The sequence below is a fragment of the Etheostoma cragini genome, chromosome 5 (genome assembly GCF_013103735.1).
Source record: "Etheostoma cragini isolate CJK2018 chromosome 5, CSU_Ecrag_1.0, whole genome shotgun sequence".
Taxonomy (NCBI): domain Eukaryota; kingdom Metazoa; phylum Chordata; class Actinopteri; order Perciformes; family Percidae; genus Etheostoma; species Etheostoma cragini.
In genome coordinates this window covers 16,434,643-16,447,089 of record NC_048411.1, presented here as the reverse complement: position 1 = coordinate 16,447,089, position 12,447 = coordinate 16,434,643, and the positions used below count along the sequence as shown (strand labels likewise).

General features: G+C 40.5%; 1 protein-coding gene across 3 annotated transcripts in view; it reads left to right on the top strand.

Moving 5' to 3' along the window:
- Positions 1-11,989, top strand: part of c5 (complement component 5) — a 24,709-nt gene extending 12,720 nt beyond the window's left edge. For all 3 annotated transcript variants that reach the window (XM_034871975.1, XM_034871977.1, XM_034871974.1), the window contains exons 22-42: positions 156-216; positions 332-421; positions 1,851-2,063; positions 2,142-2,217; positions 2,789-2,948; positions 3,066-3,170; positions 3,328-3,499; positions 4,318-4,442; positions 5,076-5,156; positions 5,248-5,400; positions 6,034-6,096; positions 6,198-6,288; positions 6,472-6,511; positions 7,104-7,206; positions 8,020-8,094; positions 8,286-8,391; positions 9,093-9,176; positions 9,352-9,441; positions 10,660-10,752; positions 11,454-11,592; positions 11,691-11,989. In XM_034871975.1, the coding sequence (XP_034727866.1) occupies positions 156-216; positions 332-421; positions 1,851-2,063; positions 2,142-2,217; positions 2,789-2,948; positions 3,066-3,170; positions 3,328-3,499; positions 4,318-4,442; positions 5,076-5,156; positions 5,248-5,400; positions 6,034-6,096; positions 6,198-6,288; positions 6,472-6,511; positions 7,104-7,206; positions 8,020-8,094; positions 8,286-8,391; positions 9,093-9,176; positions 9,352-9,441; positions 10,660-10,752; positions 11,454-11,592; positions 11,691-11,832 (2,262 nt within the window). In that variant the 3' untranslated portion in view covers positions 11,833-11,989. The remainder of the gene's footprint in view (positions 1-155; positions 217-331; positions 422-1,850; positions 2,064-2,141; positions 2,218-2,788; positions 2,949-3,065; positions 3,171-3,327; positions 3,500-4,317; positions 4,443-5,075; positions 5,157-5,247; positions 5,401-6,033; positions 6,097-6,197; positions 6,289-6,471; positions 6,512-7,103; positions 7,207-8,019; positions 8,095-8,285; positions 8,392-9,092; positions 9,177-9,351; positions 9,442-10,659; positions 10,753-11,453; positions 11,593-11,690) is intronic.
- Positions 11,990-12,447: the final 458 nt, after the last annotated feature.

Sequence of the window (12,447 nt, the reverse complement as noted above, 5' to 3'; positions counted from 1 at the left end):
CGTTAAAAAAATCGACGTAATTAACAACAAACAACTAATTAACGTCGTTAACGCGCTATTTTTGACAGCCCTAATATACATATTTCTTTATTTACAGACTCAAGGTCCAGATTTTAAAAACAAAAATTACCTTTTATTTGATTTTGTGTTTCCAGCCTGAAGGAGTGAAGCAGGAGGTTTTTTCTGGAGGGAGGTTGGACCCACAGGGACTCTACGGTACATTTCCTCTGTCTGATCAACCAGCTCTGTGTGCAGCTGCTCTGCTCTGACAGGAGATCAGTGTTTATTGAAGTCACTCTGTTCCATGTTGTTGTGTTTTCTTGCTGTGTAGGTTCAGAGAAGAGAACAGTGCAACTCAAGCACAAACTGCCGTCCAACATCGTTCCCAAAACAGCTGTGGAGAGGATGCTGACTATCAACGGTAAGACATAAAGAGATACTACTGTTATGATGACATACAGAGCTAAAGCTGGAAACAGTTCTGAGGACTATGGTTAACTGCTCCTCAGATCTCCGCAAGGTAAATCCAGACAGCTAGCTAGACTATCTGTCCAATCTGAGTTGTCTGTTGCACTGCTAAAACAACCCTTGAACGGACACATGTTCCACCAAAACAAGTTCCTTCCTAAGACTATTTTGTCAAGGGCGATTCTAGCATCAGACTTTTATGGGGGCTCAGCCCCTAATGAGAACGTGACACGGATATAGTGCCTTGCTAAAGTGTTAACCCCCCCTGCTAAATTCATAATTTGAGGAGCCAACAATATCTGAGCTAGCTCCTGAACAACAACTTTGTTGTTCAGTTTACGTTTTTAACTAAACTTGACACTTTACAAGTCACAGTATAAACGACCTATTTGACACAATGTTTTAACAGTCAACAAATTTAGTTGCTTACGTTTCAATTTGGGTTCTAATCTTCACTTGAAATAAATAGTAATAATAATAATAATAATAATAATAATAATAATAATAATAATAATAATTCTTCTCTGGGAACTACCAATGTTAAACTTCCCAACCACACTCCTGCTCTCCCTCTGACAGATTAGACAGAGACTCAGTCTGGCAAAACCACCACCGATTGGCCAAAACTAAATTTCTGTTGACCCTTTCCTTGACTGGGTTACATGGGCATTGGCTACCGAGACACAGGATTTTAAACCGGTTTCAAGCCCTTTAAACCTGTAATTGTTCACAAACTCTCACTTGAAGCACCAAAATTGATTTAAAAAATAATAATAAAAATTGTAATTGTAATCAAAAAATTTAGTTTTTAGGAGGGCTGAGATGAAATGTCCGGGGCTTGAAAAGGGTCTTAAATCGCTCCTTGGAAACCGTCATTGAGTCCAGCACTTAGTGCAGCCCAAGGCAATTGGGATTGGTTTAACAAAATTTCAATAAACCAGAGCACGTTTTTCTCCCATCCCGGAATGCTGTGTGCACTAGCCAGACCTTCCTCCACAGTGCTGTGTTGGAAGGTCTGGCAATGCGAGACTAATGTGAAAGTAACATGAAGGGAGTTCATATTTGTCTTACTCAACATGGAACTGTGAGTAAAGTTTCTGTTTCTTTTTTTTTGTTCTGGGTTAAAGAGTGTAAATCCCCTAACTGGAAACTAGTTTCTAGCTAAATTGAAGCAAACTAAGGCTCTATATTAGTTTTTTTTCTTACTTGTATCTGTATATTTTTTGTGTCTATTTTTGACAATTTCATGTCTCTTTATGGACATTTTAAAAAGCAACATTTTGGAAGTCAGGAACCCTGACCGCTTGGGCCCCTGGGCCTGGGCCCGGTATGCCCGTACAGCAATCCATCTATGCATGCAATGTGTGTTTTTTGTGTACCAGGTGAGGTTCTCGGTGATTTCCTGTGGGTAATAAACAGCCCTGAAGGCCTCCAACAGCTCGTCAACCTGCCGACTGGGTCGGCAGAGGCGGAGGTTGGTGGCCTTCTTCCCCTGATACTGTTGTGTCAGTACCTGGAGACAACAGGGCGCTGGGACTACCTGGGAAAAGACATCCAGAAGAACTCAGCAGATTTGAGACGAAAGATCCGAGACGGTGAGGAGACATTGAAGAGACACTGAGTGTGATCTAAGGAGGCTCCCTTCCTGTATTTACTGTGTACTGTGTGTGCAGGTCTGGTCAGTGTCAGTTCATTCAGAGGTGGAGACTCCAGCTACAACGTGTGGATAAAGAGAGAACCCAGCACCAGGTCAGAACACAAACACCAAAAGTATTATCTTATAAATAAATAAATTAGGCAAATAAATGTTAATTTAAATACATATGAGTGAATACATTTCAATAAATAAATAAATAGTTTTTGCTTTCATTTATTTCATAATATCACATTTAGTTATTTCCCACTCTATTTATTCCCCCTTCTTTCATTTAAATGAAGGGATGTGGCTATCTCAAAGATTCGGACCAAAGCGACTAGCTACAGCCATGTGCTGTGCCACAAATCTGAAAAACTGCGTAGCTAATTAGCTTGGGATCCTGACAAATCTGACAAGAATCCACTGGTTTATTTACTCTGGCAGATGCTGGCGATGCCAGGCTACTAGCTAGTTGCTCTTTATTTATATTGTATAAAAAGGGCGTCCCATACTTCTCAAACTCAGTATGTGTATGATTTATTACTGCTACTTTGGTTCCATCTGATGATCAAATTAACTTTGACAGTGTGGCAAAAAGCAACGGCCACTCAGAGGAGAACACCTCTGATACATTTCTGTCTATCTGTCTGTCTTTCTGTCTCTCTCTCTATCTCACTCTCTCAGACTGACAGCCCTGGTGGTGAACACCCTGTCCTTGGCGGACATGGTGGAGCCTGTGGACCATCAGAGCCTGTCAGAATCGGTGTCCTGGTTGATCCGCAGCACTCAGCAGCTGGACGGATCCTTTGCTGAGAAATCCTCCCTCAGATACAACAATTTTATGGTCAGCAACAATCCTCTTTTACCTTGTTTTCTTCTTCTTTGTTTGAAATTTGGTAACCCTTCCTCTTAGGGTTCCTCTGTGTTTTGGTAAACTTAAGTGTTTTCTAATTGGCTGCAGGTTGCAGGGGCTGATGCGGTCGACCAATCAGTGTACTTGACGTCCTTTGTGCTGATTGCATTATTCAGAGCCACGAGCATTAAAGACCCTATCCTGCAGCTCCGGGTAAGAACACACATACATCCTCCTCCTCCTCCTCCATCTCCTCTTTCTCCTCTTTCTCCTACTCCTCTTCCTCCTCCTCTTTTCTATCTTCATCCCTGTCTCATCTCTTCATCATCCCTTCTCCCTTTTTTCCACCTCTTCTCTTATTCTCTTTCAGTTCCACGATGACAGCATGAGCTCTGCAGCAAACTACATTTCCCAGCATGCCCCTAGTGTGAAGAGTGTATATGTGCGTGCGGTGGCGACCTACGCTCTGACCCTTCATGACCCTAACAGCCTGGCAGCCTCCGAGATGCTCAGTAGTCTGGAGAAACTGGCTCGAGACAAAGGTGCTTGTTTTTTGTTTTTGTTGGTCCTTTTTTAAATCAAGTGAAATTTGATTAAACTTGAAAGAAAATTTCATTGGTCACAAGCAAAGTTAAATCATTTTGGCAAGTTATATGCAAATATTATGTTATTTAGTACTAGGCCTACTATTAGAGAGAATACCAGAAGAAATGTTGGATAAAAGACAGTGTAACTACTGTACATGCTTCAGCAAATTTAACACAATACAGGCCATAAAATTCCGACAATAAAACCATAACATTTTAAAAATCAATAAATACAAGTCAGTTGATTAGAATAATTGGGGTAAAAATAGTGAATAAATCAATTATTAAAACTTAAAAACTTAAGCAATAACAATAGTCAAAATTACAGTAAACCGCTCTTTAATTTCCTTTTTTTTTAAATACGGAGGGCTCATCACTTCCAACATCCATAGGCAGTGAGAAAATCAAACTGAATGCACTCTCGCCAGTACTTTTATGGGGCACATGAGGAACATTTACTAAGAAAAGCGATGGAGGGCCTTGGTGAACTGGCAGGAATGTAGAATGAAAAAAGTCTCTGATCTAAAAAGGTAACAAGATCATTCAAAGCTTTATAAACAAGTACAATAATAAAAAACTGTATGCCAAACTGAATTTGATCAAAAGTTGCTGTAAAAATGTGTTAAAACATTTGAAAAAAGAGAGATAATGTTTCAGTTTTAAGCAAATAATATTTATAAAAGGGATCTGCGCTGCTGCTTTTCCCTCTCTAGCTTTAAAATTATTTATTAAAAAATAAAACTCTGTGTGTGTGTGTGTGTGTGTGAGAGCAGGACACCCTGCTGTGCTCAGGTACTGGCAGGAGTCCAGCGTAACAGCTGATTGGCTGAAACCCGACCAATCCAGCGGTCTGACGGTGGAGATGACAGCGTACGTCCTGCTGACTGTGCTGCTAAAGGTGCTGCTTCCTGTCTGCTAATTGTCTCTTTCCTCTCTGAAATAATCAGTTGGAAGCCGTGCACTGCCGATAGTTCAGACAGATTCAGCAACTGCATGGCCTATTTCTCGCTTAAATTTTGTTCATAAACACGTTTCGTTTCAATCACATTCTGAACAAGCCGCCATGACAGTCTGGCTTTGAATTCCCGAGGAAACCTGACGCTTTGGTGTGTTCCGAGCAACTTTTTGGGTCAACTCGGCGAGGCAGACAGTCTGACAGCCTTTTCTGCTAACGGTCACTCATCGGTCCGAACCCTTAAGTGCAACCCTTCTGAATACAGCCGGACTTTTCATCCTGGTGTTTAGTTACTTTTTATTACAAAGTGTTTTTATTTGCTGATAATGAAGATACAATTTTTAATGTAGTTTTTTTTTTAAATGTAGTGAACTGATTTAAGATAAGTTAAAATTTGTCGTATGCACAACAGTAACAAGGAAGGAGTCAGGCTCCCTCCAATTAAAGAGAGTAATAAGCTCACAGCAGAGCCTAACTGACTCAGCCAGACACATGTAAACAAACATTACTAATGATCACATCAACTTATTATTGATTATTGGAGTTTGAAATACGACGTGCTGTTTTGTGTTAAAGGGGAGACTCCCCTACGCCAAACCCATCCTGTCCTGGCTGACCCAGGATCAGCACTACGGACAGGGTTTCTACTCTATACAGGTACACGCGCACACACACATACACACATGCACATATACACAGATGTTGACTGGGTGACTGTTGACCGCCATCCTGTCGGTCTGTCTCTTAGGACATAGCATTGACTCTGGAGGCGGTAACAGAGTACAGCAGAGTCGTCCCTCGAGCTGTCCTCAATCAGGACATCATTGTCCGCTACGGAAGGAAGGGAGATCTGGGACGAGTCCAGTTGAGCCAGAGCCGACCTGTCGCCACACCCATCCAGGTGAGAGGGAGACAGGTACAGGACAGAGAGGCAGACTCAGAAGAGAGAGACAGGTGTAGGACAGTGAAACAGACTTAGGACAGTGAGACAGGTGCAGGATAATGAACCAAGACTTAGGAGAGGGAGACAGGTGCAGGACAATGAAACAGACTCAAGACAGTGAGACAGATGCAGGACAGTGAGACAGATTCAGGACAGTGAGACAGGTGCAAGACAGTGAGACAAAATCAGAATAGTGAGACAGGTGCAGGACAGTGAAAGAGAGTCAGGAGAGCGAGAGAGGTGCAGGGATGTGAGACAGACTCAGGACAGTGAGACGGATACAGGACAGTGAACCAAGACTCAGGAGAAGGGGACAGGTGCAAGACACTGAGACAGGCTCAGGGCAGTGAGACAGACTCAGCAGAGCGAGACAGGTGCAGGATAGTGAGACAGACTCAGGGCAGTGAGATAGGTGCAGGACAGTAAGACAAACTTAGGACAGGTGACAGACTTAGGACATTGAACCAAGACTCAGGAGAGAGAAACAGGTGCAGAAGAGTGAAACAGACTAAGCAGCCAGGTCCGGTGTTGCTTTGCTGTGGTTAATAACCTTCTAAACTGTTTCTGTCTTCCTGTTTTGTTTTCTTCCAGGTGACAGAGGACGATGACATCACTGTGAGCACAGGTTATGGGAGGGGTGTGTCTAATGTGAAGGTAGGTGTGATTTAATACAGTGTCCTAGGGGTTCACTGGACATTTTCATTTGTTGTAAATGTCCCAGGATGCCCTTTAACTTTCCCCCGCTTTGTTCACAGATGAAGACAGTTTACTATGCGACCACCTCGCCCACACAAAAGTGTAACTTTGACATCACTATAGAGGTGGCGGGCCCCGACACCTCCGACAGTAAGTATTCAAATCAACTTTATCGTCATTACACTTGCTATCAGTGACATAGTGCAGCCTGCTAAAGATAACAAAAATGATTCATAACATAACTGTTTAGTAAGTTGTTAAATTGGGATAAGGCATCTTGTCTCAGTCTTTGTCTGTCTGTTACCAGAGTAAATTTCTTTTTCTCCTTGTCAGATCCCACTATGCGTGCTCCTCACTTGGTCGCCTGTGCAAAGTGAGAAAACTAAAACATCATTACTTAACATCTTAACCAAACTTCACACTTTAACATTACATGTTTACATAGATGACATTATGTCACTGTAAATAGGAAGACATCTGTCATTTTTTCTTGACACTGTTTCAGATCAGCACTTTTTAATGAAATGTGAAACTTTTATGTCAGTCTTACTTTTACCTCAAAGTCCTGACATCACTGTGACGTTTCAGTAACACTGAATATGTCTATTAACATAAAGACTGCAGCAGAAGATTACATACACAGAGAGATTCATGCACATCTTGTTTCCCCCTCTACAATACATTTCGCACTTAGCATTTTTTTCTTATGTCAGATCAGTCTTTAAAAGATTAATCATCTGACCATCAGTGTAATTAAGTTTAAATGGTGTGTGTGTGTGTGTGTGTGTGTGTGTGTGTGTGTGTGTGTGTGTGTGTGTGTGTGTGTGTGTGTGTGTGTGTGTGTGTGTGTGTGTGTGTGTGTGTGTGTGTGTGTGTGTGTGTGTGTGTGTGTGTGTGTGTGTGTGTGTGTGTGTGTGTGTGTGTGTGTGTGCGCGTGCGCGTGTGTGTGTGCGCGTGTGTTACAGGTATAAACCTCCTCCTAACGAGGTGTACACAGAGTCCGGTCTGACGGTGATGAAGATCCAGCTGCCGACAGGTGTGGAGGGTTACCTGGAGGACCTAAAACAGGTGACCTTTTCTTTGTTCAGGTCTATTTAGGTTTGGCCTGAGAATCAGAACACTAATCTCACAATGTCTGTCAGTTTAAGGACAGACCAGAATGAAAATCCAATCAAAATTTCAATTTCAAGACCCAGGGGTCATGATAGACTCCCTCTATCACATCTGAGCCTGTGGACCCACCCCTTGTGCCACGTCGGAGGCCGGTTTCCCTTGATTTGCTACAATAAAAGAGTTTCCTGTCTACTGTGTAAAAGTAGTTATGTTCATAAAAGCAATAACAGCCGTGATAAAATACCCTGTTTACACTTGGTTTTAAAATGCGTTTCTGGGATCTGAACACAAGTGAAGAGCAAAGCGGTTCCCCATTCACACCTATGTCTGTCATGCAACTCCAGCCCCAGAAGGCTACATGCACAGTTACTAGGTCCACACCCTCGCCAGTCGAGTTAGCGGTTTTGCTGGCACAGCTGGAGATATTGTTGTTGGTAGAATTTAACACATCTCCATCTATCTGGCAAACCGAGGCACGGTCCACAACACTTCGTCCAAATCGTTAAGTTGGGCAAGCTATAGAGAGTGTTGGCATGGCAAAATAACCTGCATTGAAGATATATTTTCCATTTTCCATGTTTGGGACGCATTGGCATTTACTGTAAATTACAAAAGACGTGTGCAAATACTTTCCAGATCACTTGGGGAAGTATCTTGACTGAGTTGGATCACAATGGGTTTTGGTGATCCTTTACACTTGTATTTCATTCATGTTTTATTTATTTATTGAAGTTTTTTTTCCGGTTTAACTTAACTGTTGTTTTGCAGTTCATGGACACACAGGAGCCACTCATCTCCCATTATGAACTCCAGGGAAACACTGTGATCATTCAGATAGACTCTGTGAGTAAATGAAACCCCAGGAACAACAACAAACCTAAACAAAAGCACAAAAAACACCAGAATCCTAAACTATTGCAATACAATACTTCCAACCAGAAATTCAGATTAAATTCTCATTTTCCTTCATTACCGTGATGTTTTGTTTCATTTGTCGACCTTTGTGTTATGATGACTTCCTGTCTGGTTGCTAGGTTCCCTCGGAGATCTTCCTTTGCATTGGTTTTCGCATAAGGACTGGGTTCAGGGTGGGCGGGGCCAGCGAGTCCGTGATCAGCGTCTATGAGCCTCAGGACAAAGGTGAGAGTCAGGACCTGATGTGCATCCTCGGATATGTAGTTTTCCTCAACTCTGTGTCCAGATTTGGATTAAAATGATGAGAAATTAAGTCGAAAATACGATGTGATTGAATACTGTGACTTTCCAAGTGATAATAATGAGCTACTTAGTCAAACATTTTACTGTTTTTGACATCTCATACATTAATTACCATCATAGACTATATGGTTATGACCCAGTAAGTGAAACATTTTAATAATTATGAGATTATAAATTGCAAGATTAGGACCTCGTAAATCAGGCTTTGGACTTTCATAGAAATTTCTGAGAGACTAATAAAAAAAAAAAGAGACTTACTGAATTAAATATACAAGATAGTAATCTATCTTTGTTTTGACTATTATCTTTACATTTGAGTGTTTTACTTTTTGTCATTCTTTGTATTGATTTTTGTTTGTTTTCCTGGCAGAAAAAAAGCCATTTAGATAAGACAAGTGTGGACCATGACAGATCCAGAATGTGTTTAGCCTAGCTTAGCACAAAGTTCACAAGCAGGGTAAAACTATTAGCCTAGCTACTACAAAAGAATAATAACTCCAAGTCTGTCTTATTTACATGAAATGATATCCATCTGAAACACAAGAAAGACAACCGGAAGGATTTTAATTAAATGTTTGTATTTTCCTTTACATTTTTAAAATGATAAATCTTTCCTCCTGCAGGAAGTGAATGCACCGCACGTTTCTCTTACCAGCAGCAGAAGCTGCAGCGCCTCTGTGTGGATGAACAGTGTCAGTGTATGACAGGTAACGTCTGCCTTTGGATTGGCTGAGAACATCTGTCACTCAAATCACTCATGTCAAATATTTTTTTTTTTTTTCAAGTTTTTCATCAAGCATTGTTTTTGTGTATCCCTATCTTTTACATGCCATTGTTGACTAGGTTTTTCAATATAACTATACATTATATGTTGTTGTTCAGCTGCGTGCGCTGCCTACAGAGGTAACATCGATGTGACACTGACAACAGAGAAACGGCTCAACGAGACCTGCAAGCCGCACATCAAATATGGTGAGAATGAGGAATGAATACATAAAGTGAATTTATAAATATTCCCATTAACTGGATTGAGGCTTAATACAGTACATTTATATGTCTCAAGTAATACCCTCAAAGAAGTCAAAGAAACAAAGTGACACCTTACAGACAGAGAAAACTATCAGAGATTTGTTTCAAAATATGAAAAGGTGCATTTCTGTCATACATTTATTATTTTGGAACTTATATAAAACACACTTTGGGTGGCGCTGCACAGCACATCGGGCTCTAGTGCTGTAGACTAGGATTAGGGGCTAGGGTTTGAAAAAACTCAGGAGCAGCTCAACTCTGGATATGTGAAGAAGGTTCTGGAGACTTCAATGACTTACATACAAGCATTTAATGAATCTAGAGCAAGAAGTACTTGGATAAAGCAAAGAAAAAGTTTTAGGTCATTTCCACTTTCTGTGCAGACATAGAGGGTGTCAACAAAGACAGACATGAGACAAAGGAGGAACATGCATTTGTATCATCATAGCAATGTTTTTGATAGCACCATTGTTGTCTTATTATTGCATGATATGTCGCAGCTGGTACATAAGCACTACTACAACTTAGCAATATTTATCATGTGTAGGTAGATGGCCCTATCCATTTTAACTAAACTTTGTTTGCAAACGTTTGTTTGTGTATTGTGCGATTCAGGGTGAAAATGTCTGGAAACGCCTGTCTAAAATCTTTTCAATATACCAATTTGACCTCAAAATAGCATGTGACTTCATTGCACACAGGTTTTTATTTGCTTCAAAGCAAAAACACACTTTCACCGGCTTTACTCACATGTATGTTCTTAACAAACAGAGAGACAAACAGAAAATTCAGTTGACGGATGGAAATGGATGGAAACAACTGTTGCATTTTGTTTCAACTATTAGGTTTAATGGTTTATTGGGTTTTATTAACTCCTTTTCTCATTTTTATAATGCCTATGTATTAATTTTAATAGGGCAAGTGCAATATTTCACATATCTTTCGTTGTAGGTAATGTATTACTGTGTCTTGGTGTACCACTGTTCTGATTTGTGGCTAGGCCTACTTATTGCTACGTTTTTTGCAGTTTTGTGTAGCTCTATTGCCAAAGCAAAATTTCCCCTTGGAAACAAACTAGGCATATATGTTATCTTATCTTACAGACACAGATTAACAACATGTCACAAGACATTTTTCATTGTCCTTTTTGTCTCCCTGCAGCCTATAAAGTGACGGTGAAGTCTGCAGCAGCAGAAGGAGACTTTATGACCTACACGGCCACCATAGTTGAAGTCCTGAAGAACACAGATAAAGGTGGAATAACGTAATATATAATCATCCTGTCAGTGTAATGCTTTCAGACTGGAACCAAACTCAACTGAGGTCTGATTACATTTCCTCGATTATTTTCATCTTAAATAAACTTTTAAGAGTATTTGCATATAAGTGCCAACCCCAATTTGTTACATATGAAAATGTTCAGAACAAACTCAGCTTATGTCTAGTGAGGCCCAAATTAGTTCCAGTGCAATGTGTAAAGAGATAATATGGCTAAAGCTAAAAAGTTGAAGTTCACTTTTTAAAATTCTTTACACATCTTGTGAAAACAAACCATTACCCATGTGGACAAACTGTTTTGGTGTGATGCGATTCCACCTATTATACACAGAGAGGCAGATGATGCCCTCACATGCCCTCTTCCCTTTCTCCTAGCCACTTGGGTGACGAACGAATCATTTTGCAATAAAAGGACGTAAAAAGCGTAGATTCTGCCAATACCGGCAATATTAGCCACATTTCTGGCCTGTATTATTGCTAAAATTTTAATAGAGACATTGAAAGAACTGTTCCATGGACACACCATTCGTTCATCCACATCAGAAGGTTAAACCTTAAAATATCAGTTTTTAATGCCTCACACTGATTGTCCAGAAAGATGTCACATCATGTCACACTGTTACCTGTAAACCCTTCACATTATGTCACGTCTCCTCTCGTCATCTCGTCTCTTGTAGTGTTTGAAGCGGTGAGTTCAGGTACAGAGGTGGAGCTGGTAAAAAAGGTTACCTGCAGTGGTGTTGATATCCAGAATAACAAACAGTACCTGGTGATGGGAGCCAGCGGGTCAGAGGTCAAGCTCAGCCAAGGCTTCAAGTCAGTGTCTCTCTACCACTCTCTCACCTGCTGTTCTTCCTCTGCTTCTTTCTCTCCCAGTTTGATGTGACTCTAACCTAGTGTGTTTTGCCTTGAAGGTATCGTTTTCCCATGGACTCAGATGCGCTGGTGGAGCTGGTGCCGACAGACTGTATTTCTCCAGAGTGTTTGGACTACAGTTTAAATCTGGACAATTTTGCTCTGGAACTCCAGTTAGAAAGCTGTCCTGACTTATCATAACTAAGCAGACCAGATTTTCACTGCACTTTTAAATTTAATAATGATGAGTGTTTACACAGCGCTGTGAAGATAAAGATGAAGAAGAAATTGAGAAATTGTTGGATTATTATTTTCCAAATTGTGTCATAATTTCATGAAATGACAATTAAAGTTAAATACATTCAGTGTGTGTAACTGATACATTACACTGGGAAAACTGGGTCATCACATCCTGCTTGGGGCTCCATAATATTCCCATTTCTTTTTAATGTTCCACAAATATTCTGCTGCTTCATCACGTCACCTACTGGCGACTGATCCACTAATCCAGTAGATACATTGAGGAAAATAATTATTTGAACACCCTGCTATTTTGCAAGTTCTTCCACTTAGAAATCATCGTATGTCCACTGTGAGAGACATGATCTAAAAAAAAAAAAGTTGTATTACATTGATTTTCTCAGGTGTTCAAATACTTATTTGCAGCTGTATTATACAAATAAATAGTTAAAAAATCATACATTGGGATTTCTGGATTACTTTTTTTTTAGATTATGTCTCTCACAGTGGGAATGCACCTACAACAATTTCAGACCCCTCAATGATTTCAAAGTGGGAGAACTTGCAAAATAGCAG